This window comes from Eublepharis macularius, chromosome 6 (genome assembly GCF_028583425.1).
Source record: "Eublepharis macularius isolate TG4126 chromosome 6, MPM_Emac_v1.0, whole genome shotgun sequence".
NCBI classification, from domain to species: Eukaryota; Metazoa; Chordata; class Lepidosauria; order Squamata; family Eublepharidae; genus Eublepharis; species Eublepharis macularius.
In genome coordinates, this window is record NC_072795.1 from 97,148,489 (window position 1) to 97,173,226 (window position 24,738).

At 41.1% G+C, this 24,738-nt stretch overlaps 1 protein-coding gene across 19 annotated transcripts in view; it reads left to right on the forward strand.

Moving 5' to 3' along the window:
* The window catches only part of JAKMIP3 (Janus kinase and microtubule interacting protein 3), a 75,682-nt gene that overhangs the window by 29,662 nt on the left and 21,282 nt on the right, over positions 1–24,738 (forward strand). For 3 of the 19 annotated variants that reach the window (XM_054983110.1, XM_054983116.1, XM_054983111.1), the window contains exons 3-10: positions 10,174–10,389; positions 13,142–13,255; positions 15,337–15,483; positions 17,034–17,165; positions 20,230–20,265; positions 20,922–20,981; positions 22,667–22,795; positions 23,147–23,275. In XM_054983110.1, the coding sequence (XP_054839085.1) occupies positions 10,174–10,389; positions 13,142–13,255; positions 15,337–15,483; positions 17,034–17,165; positions 20,230–20,265; positions 20,922–20,981; positions 22,667–22,795; positions 23,147–23,275 (963 nt within the window). Of the gene's footprint in view, positions 1–10,173; positions 10,390–13,135; positions 13,256–15,336; positions 15,484–17,033; positions 17,166–20,229; positions 20,266–20,921; positions 20,982–22,666; positions 22,796–23,146; positions 23,276–24,738 lie in introns of all 19 variants that reach the window. The other 16 variants (XM_054983119.1, XM_054983120.1, XM_054983124.1 and 13 more) reach the window with 11 other exon arrangements.

Consider the following 24,738-nt stretch of genomic DNA (forward strand, 5'->3'; position numbering starts at 1 on the left):
TTTGTCATGAAATTGATTCGTATTTCAATTTGTGCCCATGTCTACCAATCACTGTCAGGGTTGTTGTGAGGGTTAAAAGGTTGGAGAAGAGACCCATGTGTGGCACCTGCTGATCTCTGGAAGAGGAGCAGGAATTGAAATAAATGGAAGAGAAAGTGGCCAAAGAATTTTTCTGTGACTGGAGCAAGAGTATGAGCAAGAACGAGTTCGATTTCTGCCAACTTCCTCTTCATGCTGCAATCTCTTTTCCGCACTACACAGCACTGCACTGCACTCTGTTGTGGAGAATCCCCCAACCCACAGGAGCAGGTTTTCAGGGGACGGCACAGGAGGCTGCAGAGGGAAGTGGGGGGAATGGTCCATTCTGTGAATTAGTTCCAGTGAAGTTTTGTCTGATCCAAGCCTGTATTTTTAAACCAGATACAAAACATCATAAAGAGAAGAACTGTATTAAATGCATGTGCTGTTTCGATCGTCATGCATGTCCTTGTACACAAAGGTCTGCCTTTGGGTCTCTTCAGCCTTTGTGCCCATGTGATCCCCCTTAATGCTATATTGACTGGAGAAAGCTTTCTGTTTCCTTTGATCTCCAGATCCTTAGTTACTTCTTCTCTTGTAAGTGACTGACAGGTCATTTATGCAGACTCTTGGGCCTACATAAAACAGACATCCAGTATACATTCTAATTGCTTACTATGACAGTTTGCCTGCAGGGAACTCTGCAGGTCATGTATCAGCCAATGGCAGGCATGGATTTTCTCATTTGCAATTAAAACCTCTATCTGGGACTGTTACCTTTTTTTTTCTTTTTGGACCCAGATGTAAGTGTAAAGTGTAGCATATATTTCGCTCCTTTCCATACCTTCTACTACAATATTTTATTAGCAGTTCTTATGGTGCCCCTGGAGCTCGTAGCAGCTTATTCTGCATTAAAAAGTACACACTGGTTTTTATTGAGTCTGAAAAATAATAACTGTAGGTCTGGCCATCCGTTTGTAAAAGCAATATTAAAAATTACAACTGTATAGCAGACATTGGAGAAGAAGGGATGGAGAGCGGAGAAATCCCCATATTTCATGGCTCTAAGCTTGCATAATTGGCAGCAATGTTGCTCACAAGCTGTTTATTAATTAAAATGCATTCATGGTGGAGACAACCTGCTAAATAGAAAGTGGGAAATATCCGTGCTGTTAAACAAGCCATTTTCTTAAAAATGATTGGCTACTCTTCTCATGTATATTCATAGACTCTGCTTCACAAGTAGGCCTTCTGTTATCACAAGTAACTGAGTAAAATTCTAAGACAGGCGCTATGCAAACGTGAGACATTGTTAGCTTTGCTTTCTACAGTACTAAAATAAATGTGCGAACTAGTCTTTTTGGGATACACATCTGGATACTGACACAGCACTCTCAGCAAGTTGCATCCCCTTTTCTACTCTAACCTCTCCTTTGTGTAGATGGTATGGAGCAAAAAAGGCTGTAAAAGTAAGTATGTGTACGTTTCTGTGTGTGTGTGTGTGTGTGTGTGTGTGTGTGATATATTCATTTTACTGCTATCCTATAAAATAGCTTAATGGTTAATTCTGTTAAAAGCAGTGTTACTCATTCAGTGACTTAAAAAACACATGGGAAAAGATTTGTTTTTGTATTAGTACAAAAGATTCACAGTTATTTCTCTTTCAATGTATAAAATATAAACAAAAGGTAATATGAAGCTTTCCTTTCTTGTGTGTCTATTCCATAAATTAAATGTTGCCAGTTAATAGAACTTGGTTGTGTTTTGATGAATAGAGATTTAGCGTTCCTGATTTTTCCCTTTTTATAAGTCAGTCTCTCTCTCTCTCTCTCTCTCTCTCTCTGATATACAGCTTGATTATACAATTCTTGGAAAATTCAAACCAGACAGTTCTTTGTTATATGACATCCTATAGTAGATAAGCTACATTTCTGACACAACAGTAGAAAAATGAATGTGCTTGTATATTTTTGTTTTAAATAGCAATAGTCTTTCTGAGTGCAAGCACACTGTCATTGTGATTAATGCAATATAGAGATAAATTACATTGTATGTATCAGATAAGATTATGCCCCCTCCAATTCTTGTTCATATGTTTTTGTGGGTCATCTGCATTTGAAAGCTGTTCGCATGTTAGATATTATCTCTGGGCCATGTTCACACAAAACCTCAACCCCTTTCCAGGGGGCGTGGGGGACCTTTATAGTTTCAGGGTGTGCAGACAAAAAAATTCATATCTATGAGGAAGAATACCCACTCCTAAATTATATTGCCCACTGATCATCTATGGAGTATGTCATAAATTAATGGTAAAGTGGAGATAGAAAAGCTGTGGCAATTTTGTAACCAGGGAAGGAATAGTATTAGTTGGAATGTGATATTTTATTCATGTATTTTCCACCACATCAGTTTAATACTGTGGTTTTCAAATTGTCTTCTAGGATCCCTCTGGTTCCTCAGAAGCTAATCTGGGTAATTATAAGATCAGTATTAGTATAAGATCGCTGGGTTAATAAAGTTGTTCCTTAAGGTATCAAACTGCCTCTGTACATTTAAAACCAATTTTAAATACAGAATTTTATAAAGTTTCTTCAGTCTGTGCTTTCAATAAAGCATCCCCTCTTTTTCTAGGCCCAGAGGAAGCAGGCATTTTTAAATGGTTCCTCCCAGAAAATTAACACTGCTAGTCTGAATGTAGTAGCATTTTTCATATAGATAAAAGTTAGGGTTGCCAGGCTGAACCCAGCAACTGGCAGGAAGGCTAGTGGCAGGGACATTGGCAATGGCACTGACATCACTACGTCAATTCTGGGTAAAAACATACAGTTTCCAGCAATTCCTAAATCTATCCTGTCTGCAATATAGGGTTTGCCAGGAGACATCTCTTGTGGGTAAAACTCTAGGAATTTCCCCATTCTCTATGGTCTTAATTTTAGAGATTGGGGCTATTCCTTGAGTGGCATGGAGGATGTAATGTCCCTTCTGGGTGGAGGGTTGATTGACATGCCATCACTTCCAGATAATGCTCTAGAATTCCACCCAGTCATTGTGGTCTTAAGCCTTAATGAACTATGAACTCTAGAACATGCTCTAGACTCCTCTGCAATGCATAGGGCAGAGTTACCATTGTATGGCCATAATGAGTTCTTCTCCATGGCCATACATGTGACCAGTACAGAATATTTCAAAATACAATTATTGAGAAGTAGTTTGGAAAAGTGAATAAATAATTCTTCTCCATTAATATTCTCAAATAAAAATATTTTCCTTGTGAGAATAAATCAAATAATGCAGTATAGGCATTAAAATTGCATGGGGGGTCCTTATGTATGTGTGATATACTTTGGGAGGCAGTTGGTTGTAAAGTAATGACTTTTGACCAAAGAGAAGGCAGGGGTGGGGGAGTGAGATTTATTTTATAGAATTTTCACCTTCTAGGAAATAGTTCTTGTACAAAAATGAAAGGCGATGCCACCAAGTAAGAAGTATGTTTATGCATGAAGTGCTCAGAAAAGTTGTTAGTCTAAAAAAATAATTAATATAGAGTTGCTTCAGAACTGTCCCAAGAGGTTGAGATGACAAAAATGGAATCTTGGAATAGGGCCATCTGGTTTTTTTTCCTGAATGCTGGAGACAGGAAATAACAAAGTACATAGTCTGGGTCTGAAGTCCCCACTTTCTGTCCAGTATAACAGCCACATGTGAGTGAGGATGTTGGCTTAGGAGGAGGTCGCTCCTGAGCTGTCAGCAAAAGGATTGGGTAGGAGAGATTGAGAGCAACTGTGACTCCCTCCTAGGGCTGCTAACTCTGGGTTGGGAAATTCCTAGAAATTTTGTGGATGGAGCATGGGGAGGGTGCAGTTTGGGGGAAGAAAGGATCTCAGTGGGGTAAAATGCTGTAGAATCCACCGTCCAAAGTAGCCATTTTCCCCAGGGGTACCGAACTCTTGCCTGGAGATCAGTAGATATTCCAGGAGATCTCCAGGCCCCCCAAGGAGGGTGGCAATCCCTCCTACTGAGAAGGAAGAGCATGCACTAGGCCAGAACATTTTGTTGGGAGGAGAGAAAGAGCTCTGTCCTGTGAGAGAAGAAAAACCAGGACAAAATAAGGAGATCAACCCACTATCTATCTACCGAGTACTAAAAGTCTTAAGCCAACAATGTATAAAACAATTTACAACCTCCCATTTCCAGTGTTAGGGTGGTACAGTTTTGCAACCTTGAAGTCCTTGGACAAAGAGTGTTACGTATCTGGTCTCTCACAAACAAGTCTGCACCACAAGGTCTCAGCAACATAACAGTTTCTTTATTCAGCCATTTTACATGCCTTACACGCACACGTACACACATGAGTATTCTATCACCCCCTCTAGTATACCAACAAACAACATGTCTAACATATTGTTATAATAATATGATACTTATATAATTAGAGTGAAGAATAAGTGAAGAATGAAGGTAGAGAGAGCATGAGGAACGGTTGGCAACTTGGCATATACATGAAGTATGAAATTTGTCTGAACCTTCACCCAGACGTTTCTCAGTTTCATTGTGAGTCAATGAATTTTATATAATGGAGAAATGTTTTAAGTTTTAACTTTTGTCCGCTTCAAATGATCAAACTGAAACAGAATGTGATAAGATGGTAAAGGTAAAGGTAGTCCCCTGTGGAAGCACTGAGTCATTACTGACCCATGGGTGGTCGTCGCATCATGATGTTTCTTGGCAGACTTTTTGTTATGAGGTGGTTTGCCATTGCCTTCCCCAGTCATCTACACGTTACCCCAGGAAACTGGGTACTCATTTTTCTGACCTCAGAAGGATGGAAGGTTGAGTCAACCTTGAGCTGGCTACCTGAACCTGGCTTCTGCCAGGATCGAACTCAGGTCATGAGCAGAGCTTCGACTGCAGTACTGCAGCTTACCACTCTGTGCCATGGGGCTCCATGCATGTATTGCCTTCTGCAAACATTTTAAAATGATGTCAACTAGGGACCAAAGGGTGGGACTAACTTTACTGTTACTGTGCAGCTCTAACGACAAGTGGTCTGAAAAGTCTTGCTGCCCTATGTTTCAGTTATCTCCTAGTGTTTCCCATAACAGCTTTCCTCCGTGCACGGCTCACAGAGAACTCTGGTTCCTATTATAATTACCTTCCTTTTCACTAATGTTACTTTATGTATTTAATATCTTGTCATCATGACACTTTGCATCTTGTTCAGGCATCTCAATGTCCAAAACCTTTTCTAAAGTCTCATTAGCGCTTTGTTTCATGACATTTTCATTTGTTCTGTCTTAAGAGTCTAGCCTGTCTGTTTCTGTATCTGATGTCACTACATCTGCAGTCTCAAATGTTTCATCCATCGTTGGCTCAAGACTTTTAGCACTCTAGTCTGTATATTTTTTCTGTTCTTGTTGAAAGCTCCATCACCAGCCTGAAACAAAATGGATATGTTACTTTTGCAAGTTTCCACACTCCATTTTAATAAATGCTAACTGGCAGCCCAATGTTATGTACGGTTGCTTGGAAGTAAGTCCCATGATGTTCATTCCGTGAAGCTTATTCTCAAATTCATAAGACTGCAAATTGGCAGTGCAGCCTTAAACAGAGCTACACCCTTCTAAGCCCTTGTGATTGCACCGTGGAACTTTCATGGGCAAAGGAAGGAAAGGTTTTCAGGTCTCTGTCAAAACAATATTTCTCTTTCCTTTGTCCCATTTTCCTGTATGGGTTGTAGCAGTGGTGCCGAGATACCAATCTCGTTCTTAAATGTTTCTTCATTGCAAGTTGCACAGGTGCTCCTGTACTTTTGAAGGTCCAATTTTGTGATCTTGTAGACAAAAGTGCTGTTATTTGAAGTCCAAATCAGAAGCCTCTTAACTGTTTGTATTGAGCTTTCTGCCATGCCATTGAACTGAGGATGTAATGGACAATGTAATCTGAACCAAGTCCTTTATTAAAATTCTGTTGTCTCTGGAACAAAATTGAGGGGTATTCTCACTCACGTCTCTTCTAGTGCCCTATGCCTTGCAATATTGCAGTGTACTTTTGCCAATTTGCTTATGATGTTCTCAAGCAAACGTATTTCAATATATTTTGAATAGTAATCAACCCAACAAAGATAGTATTTCCCTTCAGAGCCAAAGAAGTCTCTAGCTTCTCATTATGCAATTTCATCTTTCTCTACACCAGGATATAATCTATGTAGTATATGACACCATCAAGACCAACCGTCCTCCCCCAGTCTGTTGGATCACTCTTTGTTATTTCTCTGGAGCTGAAGATAGAGAGACAGCCAGAAACTTTTTTGTCATCCAGCTGAATTTGCCAAAAACCTAGTACTGACACCTAGTAGGCAACTCAAAATGTTCTCTTATAATTGTTTTGTTCCCAGTTTTATCATGCTTTCCCCAACAACTATTGGATTGACCCAATCTGTAGGCTCTTCTACCATGACTATTATATTTGATTTTCACACACTGCTCAGTTCTTTTTAAACTTTATTCTTCAATGCTACTGACAGTGCAATTCTAAGAACACTTTCCTGGGAGTAAGCACCATTGAATACATCTGAGTAGGATTCTGAGAAGATATTTGTTATTGCTCTCTTAATCTTCGGAGGCAAATGAATTACAGATAGTACCTGTGCATTTATTTTCATATTCTGGTAAACAGTTTAGGCCTTGAAATAATCTTGGTAATCTATGTAGCGTAAATAAAGAAACAGGGGGCCCCACTGGTCCTGGGGGAGCCAGCAGAATTAGGGATGAAAGTCCCAATCCTTACAGAGCATGGGGGGCGGGGTAGTGGGCTGCCACCATTTCCCCCAACTAAGCCCTGGCACAGAGGCTGGGGAAAACAAGCCCCTGACTCTACTGGACTTTAATGGAGGCTCAGCACTGCTGAGTCTCCACATAAAGGTTAGAAAGGTAGCTGGGCCAAATATGGCCTGGGCACTGGTTTAGGCTGAAGCCAAGGAGCAAGGGAACACCACACAGACGTGAAGAGTATTTTGTTTATTACAATTTGTGCATAAAATTTTTGGAAAGTGTTAAAAAGAATAGATGAAACAATAAAGCTCTAGTGATAGGACTAAGGTTGCCAGGGGCCAAAGCAGGGGGGCTGTGGGGACAGTGGGGTACCCATCTCCTATGTGCACACTTAGAATGCTCCCTTGTTCCTCCATCATGCTGGAAAATGCTGTCATTTTTGGCGCTATGGAGGAGTTGTGGCACATGCTGAGGCTGAGCTCTGTGAAAGCCACCCATTTGGATGCAATTTTCCTTGAGCTCGGCTCTAGCGTGCACCATGACTCCTCCATTGCATTGGGAAATGAGTGTGACGGAGGAGTCTCGGTGCACGCTGAAGCTGAGCTCAGTAAAAACTGCCACCAAATGGGAGTTTTTACATAGCTCAGCTTCAGCGCACCCTGCGGCTCCTCTGTGGCTAGCATGGAGGAGCATGGAAGTGTGTATACACACTTCTCCCCCCCCCGCCCCCCGCACCAGGTGAACAGGGCTGAGGGGGTGGCAGGAAGGGGCAGCCTAGTTAGAACTAGTCCTAGTACTATACATTCCAGACAGTCTTTGCCAATCTAAGCCATAATGGTCCATTGCAGATGCAGCACTGCATTCTTAGTCAGCATGTTTCAGAGTCCAAAGCAGCAAAGCAAAGTTGTAATCCAAAAGGGCCTCAAAAAGAACCCCTAGAACGAAGGCAAGAACTAAAGGCCATAAACTAAGAGCTGAAGCCAACAACTGTGGCTAAAAGCAGGTACTAAGACAAAACTCATAACTGATGTTTCCAATTTATCCAGGGTGGATCCCACCAGTAAATCAATGCCCTGCAGTTACTCCTAACCCACATAGCATTCTAAGGAGCATATACCATCTCCCATGAGAACCACAGCAGGGTCAGGTAAGCCTAGTTAGCTGAGATATTTTGGCCTTGAATCCTTAACCTTGGAGACTCCTGTAACAGCACTGTCAGCACCTAGGCAATTAGAACAGAGCAGTTATTCTCACTGGCAACACTTACCTGTAATGCACCAGACTCTTTCTAACACCTTTGACCAAACAGACCAGTTTCTTTACAATCTGTATCAGCATCCTACTGATGTTATTCTTCAAATTTGTATCAGTTTGTATTTTTCTGATCGACCATCAACACCTCATTTGCGTCTTCTGTTGCCATATGAAGAAACTATACCCACTGAAATCTCTGCCTGTCTTCTCCACTTGCAATATAGTAAAAGTTCCTAGCTTCCATATTCTCCAGTTCTTGCTGTATTCTCTTTAAACAACAAAGCTCCAGAAGTTTTTAGCTGGTTTATTTTTCCCCCTTTACTGTTTTATTTTTAGGTCCTTTTCAAACTGCATTTGTAAACCATTTTGACTGCTGGTTGCTAGTGGACAGACACAATTGATTTGGCTGCCAGTTGCTAACAGATTTTTTAATCTTTTCAGACAAAGGTGATTCAAACCTAGGTCTCCCTGATCCTACTCTAAAACTCTAGCCACTACACTAAACTGGCTTTTGGGGGGGGGGGGGTTGCTGTTGAACAGTAGCAGGCAGCCAGGCCTGGGTGTGTCATGCAAGTCTTGTAGTATCAAGTAGCCCAGTGATCGCTTCTGGGCCTGGCTTCAATGAATCCTCCTTCAAAGGCCAAAACAGCCCTGGAAAGGCTTCTGCCCCTTCCACTCACCTTTCCTGACAGAAAGTAAGCCTGGAATACTAGCTAAAATATTCTGGTTGCTTAGTAACAGCCACTGAGGCCATCTGGTTAAAGCTACAGGTGCTCCTTTTATCATTTGGGGTTTTTAACCCCCTCAAGATATTCTACCATGAAATACGTATAAAACATATCCAACCTGCATTAAAGAAGCTTTCGAGCCTCCCTGATACAGAGTAAACTAATAAACTCCTGTTAGGTGCCAATTCCCAGATCACGTTGGCTAGTGCCAGATTTTTAGCCGCGGCTTGTAGAATCCACAGGGAATGTGCAAAGGAGTAACATCTGCTTTTATTTCTAACCCTGAAAGCCTACACTTTTGTACTTATATTGTCAAGTTTTTATATAATAATATATTTATATAATTATTTTTATAAAGTGGTGTATTTTGTGTATGATACTCACTTATGTTTTTTACAAGTCTGTACTGGTTATTAACTGTAAATAAATCTGTCTGACTGACTGACCCTCAAGGTATCTTTTTTTAGTTTTCAGATTATTCTGCAAATCTGGGGCATTTTTCAGGTGTGTCGGAAGATCTGTCTTGTCCATTCATGGGTCCAATCTCCAAATTTAAGTGTCCTCAGATCAGGGCCACTTGGCTATTAGTATATAAGATTTGAACTACTATGAGCTCTTGAAAACACTGCATTTAAGTGTAGTAGTAGTAGTAGTAGTAGTAGTAGTAGTAGTAGTAGTAGTAGTAGTATCCCATGCACGCTTACCCAGGATTAAACTCACTGCAATCAGCAGAATTTATTTCAACATAATGCAATAGACAAGTAATTAATATTTGTGTATTAGAATAAACAGGAAATAAAGACCAAATGTTCCCAGCAATTGAAGTATTGGTATTCACTGGAGATCCCAATAATACTATGTTTGATTTAGAAAGTAACATTATTGTTTTTCTCCATTATTAATTCTTGGGTGTGGATCAGCAACTGAACTATCTTCATTAAGCAAAGGAAAACCTTTACAGCCCTGCACTACAGAATCAGAACTTCTAAACCTTTATATCTGCAGAAGCCACTCCACATAATCAATGCTGAAATTTCAGATCTCTTTCAAAAGCCATGGAATCTTTCATTTGATGGCAATTTGTAAGCCATGATCAAAACAGTACTTCAGTTAAAAATGTTCTTTCTTTTGCTAACCAAGTTTCAAAGTGGTTTAATGCAAGGGATATTAAGCAAGATATAGAAATTCAACTCGTAATTGTCAAAGTACTTGTTGAGGTTTTTTATTTTCCAAAACTGATGCTGCTCTTCAATGATGTGAAATCTGTAGAACTGAAAATGAAGCATTTTGCCTTTGGGTATCATCTAAGATGCTCAGCTAGCAGGGATGCTGCCAGTTTCTATGGCAACAGCAGAAATGTAACATGCATGCGTGTGTGTGATTGTATTTTGTTCTCCTTGTAGATGGAGGAGATCAAATTTAAAGACAGAGCAGTCTACGTGCTGGAAAGAGAGTTAGGGGTTCAAGCCGGGCATGCTCAGAGACTTCAGCTTCAAAAGGAGGCTTTAGATGAACAACTTTCCCAGTTCAGAGAGGCTGACCGGCATCTGAGCAGCCCCAAGCGGGAACTTCCTCATCCAAGTGGTGCAGGAGACACTTCAGAACAATCAGGAAGTCCTGTAAGCACTTTCTAGTGGTTTTGCCTAAAACAAATATGCCAGAATCTTGACGAGTAGCGCACATCTTGGCAAAAAGTTTTTCTCTCTCATTGTGCAAAGAAAACAGTGGGATTTAATCTCTAATTTGGTGGGGAGAGTTTTGCCTTTGTTTCTCAGTCCCATTACTTTTGCTAGCAGGTTAAGATGTCAGCTCCCCCCCCCCCTGCCTTTTTTTTTTTTTTTTGGTAAACCTAGCTTCTCTCAAACACTTGCCTTAGGGTGGAAAGGCATGTCACTAAGTACCTAGGGATGTTCAAGTGCACCTCATTTCATGTGTTCCCCTCCAACTTCCCATGCACTCTCTTGCACAGTCACACTTCCATTTGCTCCACGTAAGTACATTCATGCATTCGATATCAGTTCCTCCTCAACTTCTAAAAGTATCCCAGGCTCCCTTTTTTTAAATTTATTGTTTTCCATTTTTCCCTTCTGATAACAATGTATGAAATTGATGCAAACTATTGCATTACATTTCTATAAAGAAATAGCTCTGGCTATGCCTTTCTTTGCTACCCCTGTAGTTAATCTTTGACAATGAAATTCTCTGTTTACAACTGCCAGATTCCCAGTTTCACCCACCTCCCACATCCATTCATTGACACTTTCTCACACCTTAAATAAATGCAGATTGGCAAGTCAGTAAAGCCTACAGTACTTGCTCTAAAGTGTCCATCTCTGAGAATTCTCACTGCGAAAACAGAGCTGAACTGGCGCTCTGCCCTCTCAACTCAGTCGTGGTGTTCGTACTTACTTGAAGATGCAGTCACACAGAGAGAGCTCCCATAAAAGTGGCATGCACATTTGCCGAGCAAGAGACAGCCAGCATGTGAACTGAGGACCACATATAAAATGTTACACTTGAGCATCCCCTGGTACTTCATAACATATATTTCCACTCTTAGGGTCAAGCTAAATAAGACACCAGGCACATGTTCAAACCTGTGGCCAGTGATGCAATTTTACCTAGGAACTAGTTTTCAATGACAGAGACGCATGCTGGGAGACAGGGAAGAGGAGGGATTCCCTTGTAGCCCTCCACCTGGCCACCTCTGCCAGCATCTTGGCTGGCTCCCCACCCCCACCGCTGGTCACTCACCTCCCTTCTGTGCTCTGGGTGGTGGTGCAAGCCATTGTGTGCCACTGCCAGCATCCTCCTGCCTTTGCTTCCTTCCCCTGTGTTCTGGGTAGCTGCATGCCTGCACTCCTGGAGGGAGTGAAGGTAGGAGGAAGATGGCAGCACGCAATGGCCCACCCCACCACCTAGAGTGCAGGGGCTAGAGAAGGAGGCTGGTGAGCTGCTGGAGTGGGGGGAAAGGAGCTGGCAAAGGCAATGAACAGGCAGAGGGCTATGAGGGAATCTTTCCCCTCCCTGTCTCCCAGCACATGGCTCTGTCTTTGAAAACTTCAATTCCCCGGTAAAATTGCCTCACCAGCCACAGATATGAACCTGTGCCCAGCATCTTGTTTACCTTGACCCTCAGTTTGACAGCTTGAAAAGTTCTCTCTGCAGACTCCCTGTGCAACTGCTTGTCTAACTGATTAATGGGTGGATGTTAACTTTTCCAAGTTACTTGCCAGAATTTGTCATAAGCAAGTGTAAACCAGACTTTACTGACTAACATGCTCATATTAGCATAGTCTCTGCTCAGGTATCATTACTAGTACCCACAGAGTAATGATCAATGCTTTTGCTTAATGCTCTAGAAAGTGAATAAGATATGGACTTAACTGTTTGCTATTTCTTTCATACTGTGCAGTTTCTTAGGCCATTACATATAAATTCACCATTTTATACTGGCTTTCTATGTAACTATGCCGCTCTTTCAGCTTCTGTATTAATTTGCTAAATATAGAGATTTTCTGTTCCTGTGACATTTGTTAAACTTCTTTTCATTGTTGATCCTCATCAAGATTTTTTTTGTAGTAGTGCTGCTTAATTTAGAACGTAGAATTTCAAAAAACATAAACACAAAATCTCTTCTATTCTTTCTTCTAAGCCTCTCCTGCACCTGTTGAATGAAGAAGCCCAGCACAAGTGTGTTTCATTAGTGCCAAAGATTGTTCATGTGTTAGCTTGTGGGGGGAAATAATGTGCGGGGGGGAGCATAAAGGAGATATTAATATAATGAAATAGATCTTTCACTCTAAACATGAAGACGCTTTCTCTTCTATCTGTATTCATTTTCTATTTGAGTTAAACATTTTCACTTGTGGATTGATTAAAGCTCAATCCTATGATTATTTGAGTGAACCATTTAGATGTTCAATTAGATCCGTGGGAAAGAACCACATGCAATGGTAGAATTGCACATACAGACTACGCTCTGTATTTCCGTATTTATAAATATCACTTTACCATGGGGAAGTGATAGGTGGCTCACTTGTTTAAAACATTCAAGTTCAACAGTGGCATACCTAGGAAACATTGCAGTAATTTCCAATGTTTTCTTTCACATTTCCAAATATAACATTTGTGACTTTGGATTTACATATGCATATTTTTTTGCATTTGCCTACTTTCTTACATATCTCCTCTCTTAAATTTCTGTTGGTCTCATCTTTCAGTATTAAGGCATAGATTACATCTTTTTTGTACTCAGTCAGAATTGGATGGATTCAATAAGAAAAGGAAGAAGATGGGGTCTGTAAAGAGCTCTAAAATATGTTTCCTCCATACACAGTTATTTGCAGTTGTTCTTTGTTTTAGGAACAGCAGTTAGATGAAAGAGATGCTCGGCGGTTCCAACTGAAAATTGCTGAACTAAGTGCAATCATCAGGAAACTGGAAGACCGGAATGCTTTATTGTCGGAGGAACGGAATGAGCTTGTAAGAAAGCATGTAATTTTTTCCCCCTTTCATAAAATGACCTCTTAGTAGAATATGTAGTCACGGAGGAATTTCATACACTTAAAATTCAGACCTAAGCAGAATTACTCCCTTCTGAGTCCACTCAAGTCCCTTGATTTAGAAGTGTGTGATTCTGCTTAGGGTTGCACTATTATTGTACTCAGAACAGCTAGAACGTGACTTTTTGCATTCCCTGATAAAATTTAGCCCATTAGAGCCCACCTCAGTTGCCACCACCCATCCCTTTTCTTCATTTCCATTTGGTTAGAAGGGGCTCTTATTTAGCTCATGTGATTTTCTCCTTTGCAATATATCAAAAATCAGCTGTTTTCAGTACTTGGATAGCACCTAAATAAACTATGTTTAAAACAATGAGAATATTAAAAAAAATGAGGTTTATTTGAAAAAAAAAACAGAACATAAATTTAGTATATAAATAGCATTCTGACCAACATAGTAACACAACTTTAGGTGATAAATGTTATAATTCAGTCTGAAAATACTTGGAACAATAAGAGTTCATAGATTTATCAGAATCGTTTTAGGAAGCTTAGGTTTTTTTCTGTTTATCCACTGCCTAGCTCAACAGGAATCTGATCACCAGATACTGATCCAGACAGTGGCCCTACATATACATACACTTCACATTATTTCAAGGAAAGAGTTTGCAGTAATGTAGCATCACAATTCCATGCAGGATAAGACCTCTCTCTTTCATCAGTTGAAGTTTGACAATATATATATTAAACACTGGAATGCTTATAGCACTTTTAACTGATGACAAAGACATACCATCTACCAGTACAATAGTTTAGGACGTTACTTATTTTTTTATTTTATTTTGTTCGATTTATATTCTGCTCTCCCTGCAAGCGGGCTCAGAGCAGATCACAGGTGGTAATAAATACAATAAAAACAGATAGCATAAATTTGATTAAAACATGTCAGTATGTGTAGTAAAGTCTAAGACAGACAGTCGCACCCATACACATCATCACCAAGCATTAAAACATATCCATGGGGCAGGGTGGCCAGCTACCAGATGACAACAATCTGGGGGGCAACATTTCTGTTTGAAAGTCATTGAGAATTCACCGATAACTTGTGGTTTTCCCTTTCAGAGTCTAATAGTTTGCCTCTGTATCTACATCTGCAGGACCACACCCTTTTCTGTTTTGGCCATGGATTCCATCCACGAAGTATATCTCATTGATTTCAGTCTGTGTGTTCAGCTTGACTCTTTCCCATTTAAATCAGTGTAACTGAAAAGTGCTTCCCTTTGACTGGATCATGGCCTCCAATGAGATTTGCTGTGGGCTAGACTTCCCTGATGTAATTCTATTCAGATCTGTAAAGTTATACTATTGCAGTATTTTCCTCCTTTAGTTCTTCAAAGTGCTACCACAGCCATATAAAATCCTATTTAAAGGATAGTTAATGGCATTTACTGGTGCAAAGCATATATTTTACAGTGGGAGTGCAATAAAGCATGATGGCATGTTAGAAAAATCCATATAGACTGGATTTATAGAGGACATTAGAGCAATGGGGCTGCAGAATAATCTGAGACTGCATATGAGGTTTGCATATCAGATGAAGCAATTGCTAACACTGGAGGCAACCATTCTCAGCTTCTTCCCTGTTTCTTTCAGAATATTCCAGGGTTACAACTGAATCCTCTCCATAGTATAGATTTCATTCATTAAAACCTGCAGGGGTGTCTTGAAATAAATAACATTCATCATTGTTAATCATTCCACATGGCCTTTTCTTAAGAACTGGTGAACCCATGTTTTGGCTATAGTTAGGTTGTATGTCTTCCATAGAAGTAATTCAACTCCTCATCCATAAAGTAAATTGTGGAAGCATTCCCGTTGCATGTTAAACCACAGGAAATAAAATGAGTCAAGTAAAGCTCATGGAGTAGGACTTTCCTGCCTCTTGTATATGCATGGAGAGTTCCGTTCACCAATGTCTACGATAGCTCCCTGAATGCATGAGAATTTGGGTAGCAACCGAAACAGCTTCTTCTGTGCAAATATTTTTTCTTCTTCTTTCAGCTGAAACGTCTAAGAGAAGCAGAAAGTCAGTACAAACCACTGCTAGACAAAAACAGGCGACTAAGTAGGAAGAATGAGGATTTGTCTCATGCCTTGCGTCGTATGGAAAATAAATTAAAATTTGTAACACAGGAGAATTTAGAAATGGTGAGTGTTCAGTATTAAGGTATGTAAGACCAGAACGCAACTCACTATGTACACGTTTTTTTTTTAAAAAAAATAAGACATTTAAAGTATGCCATGATCTCTGTTCAAAAAAGTGCTGATGATGTATTTTGACTTGCTTCTGAGTAATTGTGCAATACAATGCTAAAACCACAATTCTTATACTGCTTTAACTGAAGACTTTGCCGGGCAACTTGAGCCAGTCACTTTCTCAGCCTGAGGGTCATTGGGAAGATAAAATTGGGAAAGCCGAACCACACACCAGAACTGCTTAGAGGAAAGGCGGGATAACAGCATACTTGAAAGCTATATCCAGATGTAAAGTTGTAGGATAATTTTCTTGATAATGCGCTGCTTATAGGTAAAATAATTCTGTTTGTTTAGGAGCTTATATACTGCCTCTCAAGAGACCTGCTCAAGATAGCACACAAGTAGTAAAATCATTTTTTAAAACACGATTAAATTATCATTACTAAAACAAGCCAACCTCCTTTAAGTATCTGACAGATCCATCCCCCAGGACAGCCCTTTGTTTGTATTGGCAAGGATTTTGAAACAGATCTCCCATTAGAGTTGCCAACCTCCAGCTAGGACCTGGAGTTCTCCTGGAATTATAACTGAACACTGGAGTTCCTCTGGAGAAAAATGGCAACTACAGAGAACAGACTGTATGGTGTATCATAGATTCTAGGAGAAACCCCTCCCCAAGCTCCCCCATCCACTGCCTCCAGATCACCATGATTTTCCCAGGCTGCAGTTAGAAACCCTATCTCCCATTCACACTAGACTGGGAAACAAATTTCTACTCAAATGGGATGGGTAGTATACGGCCATTTCCACATGCTGTTAAAGAGACAGTCTACTTACAGAAGGCTGGCATTTTTTTTCACAGATTCCAGATGCCTCCGATTTCAAAGCGGAAGCAGGCAGTTTGTCTTGCATCTAATCAGCGTCTTTTCTGAGACCGGGATTTCCCGCTCTTTTCTGTGCCGGGTCAAGGACGCTGATTAGGGCCGTTTCCACACACGTTGAATAATGCACTTTCAATGCACTTTAGTTATCCTTTAGAAGTGGGTTTTTTGTTCCACACATGGAAAATCAGTTATAAATGTTCACTAAAGCGTATTGAAAGTGGATTATCCAATGTGTGTGGAAGCAGCCTAGATGCAAGACAAACGGCCTGCTTCCGCTTTGAAATCGGAGGCATCTGGAATCTGTGAAAAAAAACGCCAGCCTTCAGTAAGTAGACTGTCTCTTTAACAGCATGTGGATATGGCCTACATGAACTTGCAAACAAATATAAGAAGAATCTGGGTACTTGCATCTAATCCTTTCACCTTGTGCTTCAGCCTCCAGCATCCTGCTGGTTAAGTAATGGATCACAGTCTAATTTTCAAAATGTGTTTATTCATGAAAAATGTTGAGTGGCTTGCTGGTTTCTGAGCTGCCATTTATTAGGATGCAATTATATAATATTTGTTGAAAAACCATTCTAATCAGTTTCTTGATATCTGTTATGTTACTTTACTTAGAGACAAAGAGTAAGGACAATACGGAGACCAAGCTCTTTGAATGACCTTGATCAGAGTCAAGATGAGAGAGAAGTTGAATTTCTAAGGCTACAAATTATTGAACAGCAAAACATCATAGATGAACTTTCAAAGGTAAAGAATGTCTCAGCCCATCAGGAATTGGTAAAGTAATCTGGGAGGTCTGGGGGCCTAGTTTCATTTCTGGGAGGGCAAGCATTGATTGAATTGAGTTTGTTAGTGAAGGCAAACAAACCTCTGTGAAATGTTAGAGACTAAGGAAGGAGGGGAATTGGGAAATGATAGCAACAGGCTAAAGAGGAGCAGTAGAGTTATCAGATGACAGTAATCACAGGAGCAAGGTTGCAGCTCTCTCTTCCTGCTGCTGCCCCTTTGGATGGCAGGAGAAGAAAAAAAATCGCTGGTGACACATGCAGCATGCTGTCACTTCCAGAGAAAACCTAGAAGTAGCATCATGTCTCCATGAATTTCCCAACTTGGAGTTGGCATCCCTATTTACCAGGGACCTGAATATTTCATTTAGCAATAGGGAGACACTTAATTAACCTCTGTCTTCTATATTCACGAGTGATGATGCTATTTTTTCCTCTCCTTCCTTTCCCCAGAAATCTTTGGTGCAACTAGAAAAACTCATTTCCATCAGCACCTTCTTGTCTATTTAAGTCTGCAGTACATCCTGCATTCCATTTTACAACTGCAGCCTGCAGACTTGGGATCTTTTTCACCATGCACTGAAACATTGTATTCTCACTACCGCCACCCCCTTTTTAACTGTCACCCATTCAGTTGAAGAGTTCTGTAGAGCTTGAAAACTTGCTCAGTGTTTTGTGATATTTTGGTTAATCCTAATAAAACGTATTATATGACTTTTTGTTTTCAGATTGTACAGTAAACATTGTATGTGGGATCTAGACATAGGTGAAAGTAAAAGAAAATCCTAACCAAAATGCATACTATTTCTTTAACTACATGCAAAATGTTTGTTATATGGCACTAATGTGGATGTCTTGGTTGTTGTGGGTTTTCCGGGCTGTATTGCCGTGGTCTTGGCATTGTAGTTCCTGACGTTTCGCCAGCAGCTGTGGCTGGCATCTTCAGAGGTGTAGCACCAAAAGACAGAGATCTCTCAGTGTCACAGTGTGGAAAAGATGTTGGCAGGTCATTTATATCTACTCAGGAGGGGTGGGGTTGAGCTGAGTCATCCTGTAAGAGTTTCCCAGGGTGTGGAATGCTAATGGCGGGAGGCTTCACTGTATCCTGAGGAGGTTCTTTTGCATATGGATTGGTGCTTGATATGCTAATCTTCTCTGCAGGGCTATTGTCGGGTATAGAGTGTTTTGTTAGCCTGGTGTTTTTCAGAACTGGAAACCATGCTCTGTCCATTCTTGAGGTTTCTTCTTTCCTGTTGAAGTTTTGCTTATGCTTGTGAATTTCAATGGCTTCCCTGTGCAGTCTGACAAAGTAGTTGGAAGTATTGTCCAGTATTTTGGTGTCCTGGAATAAGATACTGTGCCCTGTTTGAGTTAGGCTATGTTCAGCCACTGCTGATTTTTCAGGTTGTCCAAGTCTGCAGTGTCTTTCATGTTCTTTTATTCTTGTCTGGATGCTACGCTTTGTGGTCCCGACAATAGCCCTGCAGAGAAGATTAGCATATCAAGCACCAATCCATATGCAAAAGAACCTCCTCAGGATACAGTGAAGCCTCCCGCCATTAGCATTCCACACCCTGGGAAACTCTTACAGGATGACTCAGCTCAACCCCACCCCTCCTGAGTAGATATAAATGACCTGCCAACATCTTTTCCACCCTGTGACACTGAGAGATCTCTGTCTTTTGGTGATACACCTCTGAAGATGCCAGCCACAGCTGCTGGCGAAACGTCAGGAACTACAATTCCAAGACCACGGCAATACAGCCCGGAAAACCCACAACAACCATCGTTCTCCAGCCGTGAAAGCCTTCGACAATACAATGTGGATGTCATTTTCTATTAATAAAAGTTCCCATTCCAGAAACTGGAATTTATACCTAATATCCTTTCACTATAGTCCTCTTTAGTCATATTTCTTGATAGAAATCGGAGGTTAGAAAGGGAGGATCATCCTACTGGTCCCACCTCCACGATTCATAGTGTCATTTGCATGGGGTCCGTGCATGCAGCATTTGGAAAAATCTATATCCAACTTTTTCTCAAGATACAGCTTGCATGTCAGGAGCCTGAACATATTCGGGTCTGTACATGTAGTTGGCTGTGCAAATGACAGTAAATGTCTAATTCCTGTTAAACTGAGTGAACAGTTAATTGGCTTGGATCTTGAGTACCACCAAGCACTTTGCATGTGTTAAAGGGGCAAAAATGAGGTGTGCAAGAGTGGCCAGAGGGGAATCTTTATCTTGGTGTCTATGGGGCATGGGTGGCTCTCACCATGCTTTGCTGCCTCCTTGTTTTTGCTACAGCCCTCTGTAAAACTGCTCCTTTGTACCCAAGCTTTTAACTAAGGGAGTTTATATCTTGCAGCTGTTTTGTAGCCTGCTTCTGGTCTGAGGACTATTTTATCTCTATCATTTTAGATGTGTGTGTGTTAGGGTTGTAAACCTTTGGCTGATCACCTCCACAGACTTCATAAATTGGCATCCCACAACATTGCAATTTCACTTCTGGACTTGTACCTGGAAGTGGTATAATGATATCACACAATGCTCTAGGAATTCCTCAAATCTCTGTAGTTTCTCTCTCTGCTCCATTCAGCAGTAGCAGGAGCCACTGGTGGGAGGTTGTCCGCCATAGTGGGCAACCTGCTAAGCCTAGTTATACTGATTTTATGTTGTGGTTTCTTGTTTTTCAGTGGCTTTCTTATGTTTTTGATGGCTGGGGTTTAGTGGATTTTTAAAAATTGTTTTAGTTGTTAGCTGTCTCAGGTAGGTCTCAAGAGATGGAATATTGAGAAACACATGTCATGGGGGGTGGCTGCTGCTCCAGAGAGAAATCCATAGATACCTTGGACTTACTCTAGTGCAAGTGTTGCACCTTTAGCTTACACAGGAACAGAGGAGGTTGGATTCAAACCACTGGAAGAACACATGACAAAAGTTATCTATTGTTCAAGATATTCTGCAGGAGGAAGCAAAACAAAAGACACTTGTATCTAACATGTTCTTTTCTTTCTTTCAAAACAGACCCTAGAAACTGCTGGCTATGTGAAGAGTGTAATAGTAAGTGGCAAATGTATTGGATGTTTCTTGTTGTCTGAGCTAATTTGCATATCGCTGGGATCATATAGCATATCTGTAATGGGTAATGATTTCATGTATTAATAGCAAAGTGCTTCCAGTTACAGTCTACATCATAGAGAAGAAGTGATTTTTTAAAAAAATATTCAGAGAGAAGTTTTAACACAAGGCTTTTAATCATAAACAGCAGCATCAGAATTCCTATTCCCCACCTCTCTACAAAGCAAAAGCTTCAGAATAATTTCAAAATAATCTTTTCAGCATTGATGCTCTTTGATCATTTGCATCACAGATAATCTGTGCAACCAGACTGCCAGTTCCAGTATCATGCTTCCTAAATATAAGCAGTTTGACACTGGCTGATCATTAATTCAATAATTACTGTACTTTATTCATTTTGCTTTTAAACATATTTTGTAGTGCTCAAAGACATAGTTCTAATGCTATGTCTTTGTAAAATCCTACGACATTGTTGTTGGAAATGTCCTTGACGCTGTATGGAAATGTCCTTGATACTGATTGTACTAATCTCACACTATGTAATCCGCCTTAAGTCTCAGTGAGAAAGGCAGACTGTAAATGACATAAAAATAATACTAATAAAAAAATAATCTAATATATATGACTTCTTTTTATAGGAGCGTGATAAACTATTAAGGTACAGGAAACAAAAGAAGAAATTTGCAAAATTTCCCAAGGTAAAAGAACAAGTTGGATTGAGTCTGTTTGCGGGGAGAGTGGACTATAAGTATAATAAATAAATAAATGTAAAACAATGTGTAGCTTGGCCCTTAGGCACAGTAATGTGCACACTGGATTGTAGTCCTGCCAGGGCCGGCGCGCCCATGGAGGCCAGGTAGGTGGTGGCCTTAAGCGCGAGGGCACTGGAGGGGCGCCGATGGACGTGTCGGGGGCGGAGGCGTGCGCAGCGAAGCTGGTATGACTGGGCTGCAGCTACTGCTGCAGCCAGCCAGCCCCATGCTGCTGCCGCTGCCACATGCCCCAGCCGGGCGCAGCCTCCGTGCACCGCCCCAGCAGTGGCTCGTGGCTTCTGCGCCCACCTGGGGCGCGTGGTGGCAGCGGCGGGACGGAGCTGGCTGGCTGCAGCAGCAGCTGCAGCCAGCCATGGCAGCTCCACTGCGCGCTCCTCTGCCCCCACACGCCCCAGCCGGTCACAGGAGCTGCGAGCAGCTGCTGGGGCGGCGTGCGGAGCACGGAGAAGCTTCCGCGCACCGCCCCATCCATCTTGCGCTGCGTGATGACGTGACATCATCACGCAGTCAGAAACTCTGGCGCCGGCCCTGAATCCTGCACTATAGTAATGTTCTAATGAAAAGCAGCTCCAGATACATTTGAAGGTTGTCAGAAGTAGTAACTGAAGAGGCATTCACTTAGCCCTCCAGCATGCCTTCCTGTTGTATTGGTGCTCAGGAATAAAATGCAATATGTTTGGTTTATAAAGATTTTCAGGAGCACAGCAAATTATTGCCTACAGAAATAAGCGATGTATAGCCCACAGGTGTGCCTCATTCTTTCTGGAGCCTAGAAGATGGGAACTGTAGGAAAGCCACTTATACTGTACCAACCTTGAAATTCTATGCAGATGTACCCTCTTCTGAGCCCATTGCCTTAGATGGATTAAGAAGATTAACAATCTGTTTAGGATTGCACTATAGTTAGCCTCAGATCATGTTATTTTTAGTTACTTTCTTGAAGAGCAAAATCCAGCTACCACTTCAGTGCAGTTAGGGTCTATTGAAAGAACTGGAACCAAAACACGTACAGTGCAATCCTAAGAAAAGCTACTCCAGTCTAAGCCCATTAAAATCAGTTGGCTTAGACTGGAGTAACTCTGTTTAGGATTGCACTGGTAGTTACCCTCAGGCGCACTGTTACTATACAGAGGAGGGTTTTTTCTGGCAGTGATAGAAAGATGAAGTTAGCTCTCACATGTTACGATGTTTACCTTAAGTGACGCTGAATCTTCAAGTGCATTTCCAACACATACGAAATGTTAGGAGGGGGAGGTGGCAGCCGTATTAATCTGTCAAAGTGAAAACAGATTTATTGTGGCAGAACTGTTGGGCCAGTGCCCATTTCATCAGATCTAGATCTGAAATGTGTTGATGATCAGGAAACAGAATTAGCAAGAGATTCTGTCTGGTGGATAATTAACATTTACTGTGAGGTATTTTTTTATCTGGCAGAGTCCTATTCATTAGTATATATCTTGGGGTGGGGGTGGGGGGGTTACTAAGGTTCTTTAAATAATGTTGCAAATCTTCTTGTGAGACTTTGATCATATGGTGAGATCTGCCTAGGGATGGGTGGGCAGTATTTGCATCAATCAGTTGTTTGCACTTACACATTGTCATTTGGTCAGAAGCCAGTGGTGGAGACGTTTTTTGGGTATGACGAAGAAGCTTCTCTTGAATCTGATGGCTCTTCTATTTCATATCAAACTGATCGGACAGATCAAACTCCCTGCACGCCTGACGATGACTTGGAAGAGGTAATTCAGGACAGCTATTGTCCTTCTTGAACCCATTTAGAGCACAATTCATTATTTCATTCCATTATTTCAAAGTATGACTTTTAAGCCTTGAATCAAAGATTTTTTAAAATTGTTTTTCTGTGAAGGGAGTGTATTTTTTTTTGAGATTAGCAACATGCATTGGGTATACTAGAACAGATGTTTCATAACATTGTGTGTTTAACCCCATTACAATGCAAAACTGTTTTGTGTAAATCTGCCAGTATGTTAATTCTTTTACTGTTAAATATTATTTATCAATTCCATTGATTTGTCTGGATCATAATATACAGTTTGCTGTATTTTTATTTTTTTCTTGTTGCACTTTAGGGCATGGCAAAAGAAGAAACAGAACTGAGATTCCGACAGTTGACCATGGAATATCAAGCCTTACAGAGGGCGTATGCTCTGTTGCAAGAGCAGGTTGGAGGAACGTTGGATGCAGAACGAGAAGTTAAGGTCTACATGGCTTATATTACGTGAAAATAAAGGCTTGCACCTGCAGTTTTATCTATACAGCTTGCTTTTTAGAGTTCCACACATCTTGATTGGTGTGAAATATTAAAATACTCTTGAAATTGATCTCTTATATTTATCCTAGCAAAGGGTAAGTAAGTAGGTAATGAGGCTCCTTTTGATGATCCTCTGGGAGCGTGAAAGCCATTGTAGGTAGCCTTCCTGCACCACCCTGCTAATGTCAACTGTCCAAAGTAACATTGGAGGTATCCAGGGCCCAGCTTCTTCCCACACACCTGCATTTCATGTAGGGCTGCCAACTCTAAACTAAAGTAGTCCAGGGAATCACAATCATCATGCTATCCCCCTTTCTCCCTTCCTCCTCCACCACTGCTGCTACCCTCCTACCCCAGGATGTGCCTACCCACCCTAAGACCTGGTGTGGTGTAATGGTTAGAATGTCAGACTAGGACTAGAGAAAACCAGGTATGTCTCCCAGGTGTGTTATGGAAGTTTGCAAGCCTGTCATGATATATCAGCCTAACCTCATAAGGTTGCTGTTGTAAGAATAAGTTGAAGGAAGGGAGAATGATGTGGTAAGCCATTTTGGGTCCCCAAGAGGGAGAAAAGCAGGATATAGCTGAAAGACAAATAAATAAGCAGAGCACCCATCACTCCTTCCTGCCTCAGTCCCTTGAATGAGGAGGAAAGGAGCCCTGAATGTTCCAGGGAAGGTATAGCTATTAGGCAGTGAGAAATGGGGAGGGGTGGCATGAAGCAGGGGCAGGTTTTCTTAAAACAACCTATTAAAGTCTCCTGGATTGCTCTCAGTAGCTGTCAGGAGTTGGAAGCAGATTCTGGTAAACGCCTGACTATTTTATTTATTCATTTAACAAAATTTATATTCCACCTTTCTGCCCTCATAAGGGCCACCAAGTCAGCTAACAAATTTAAGACATGCATAATAAAAATCACATTTTAGAATGATTAAAACCAACCAAAACAATTAATAACAACAATATATAATTAAAACAGTTAAACCAGAGCAAAAAAAGTCTTTACCTGCGGGCAGAAGATAGCAACAGAAGGGGATAGGTGAATCTCCCTGGGACGAGAGCTCCAGAATTTTGGTGCCACAGCTGAGAAGGCCCTCTCCCCAGTTTCCATGCACCGAATCTCAGAAAGCGGGGGCACCTGAATCAGGGCCTCCAAAGATCACCACAGTGGTCAGGCCAGTTCCTAAAGAAGTAGGCTGTCATTCAGGTGGACTCAGACTAACCCAGGAGAGCTGGTGACCCTATTGTACTCATGTCTGGGGAGGAATTATTTTTATGGCCCTGCTGTTGCCTTCTCCTGTTTAACCTTAGATTTCTAACCAGAGCAGTCAGCAGAAAAGTGCAGGAAGGAGACCCTGTAGTAGCTCTCACACAGCAGCAGCCGCAGAAAACTTAAATTTAGAGACTTAA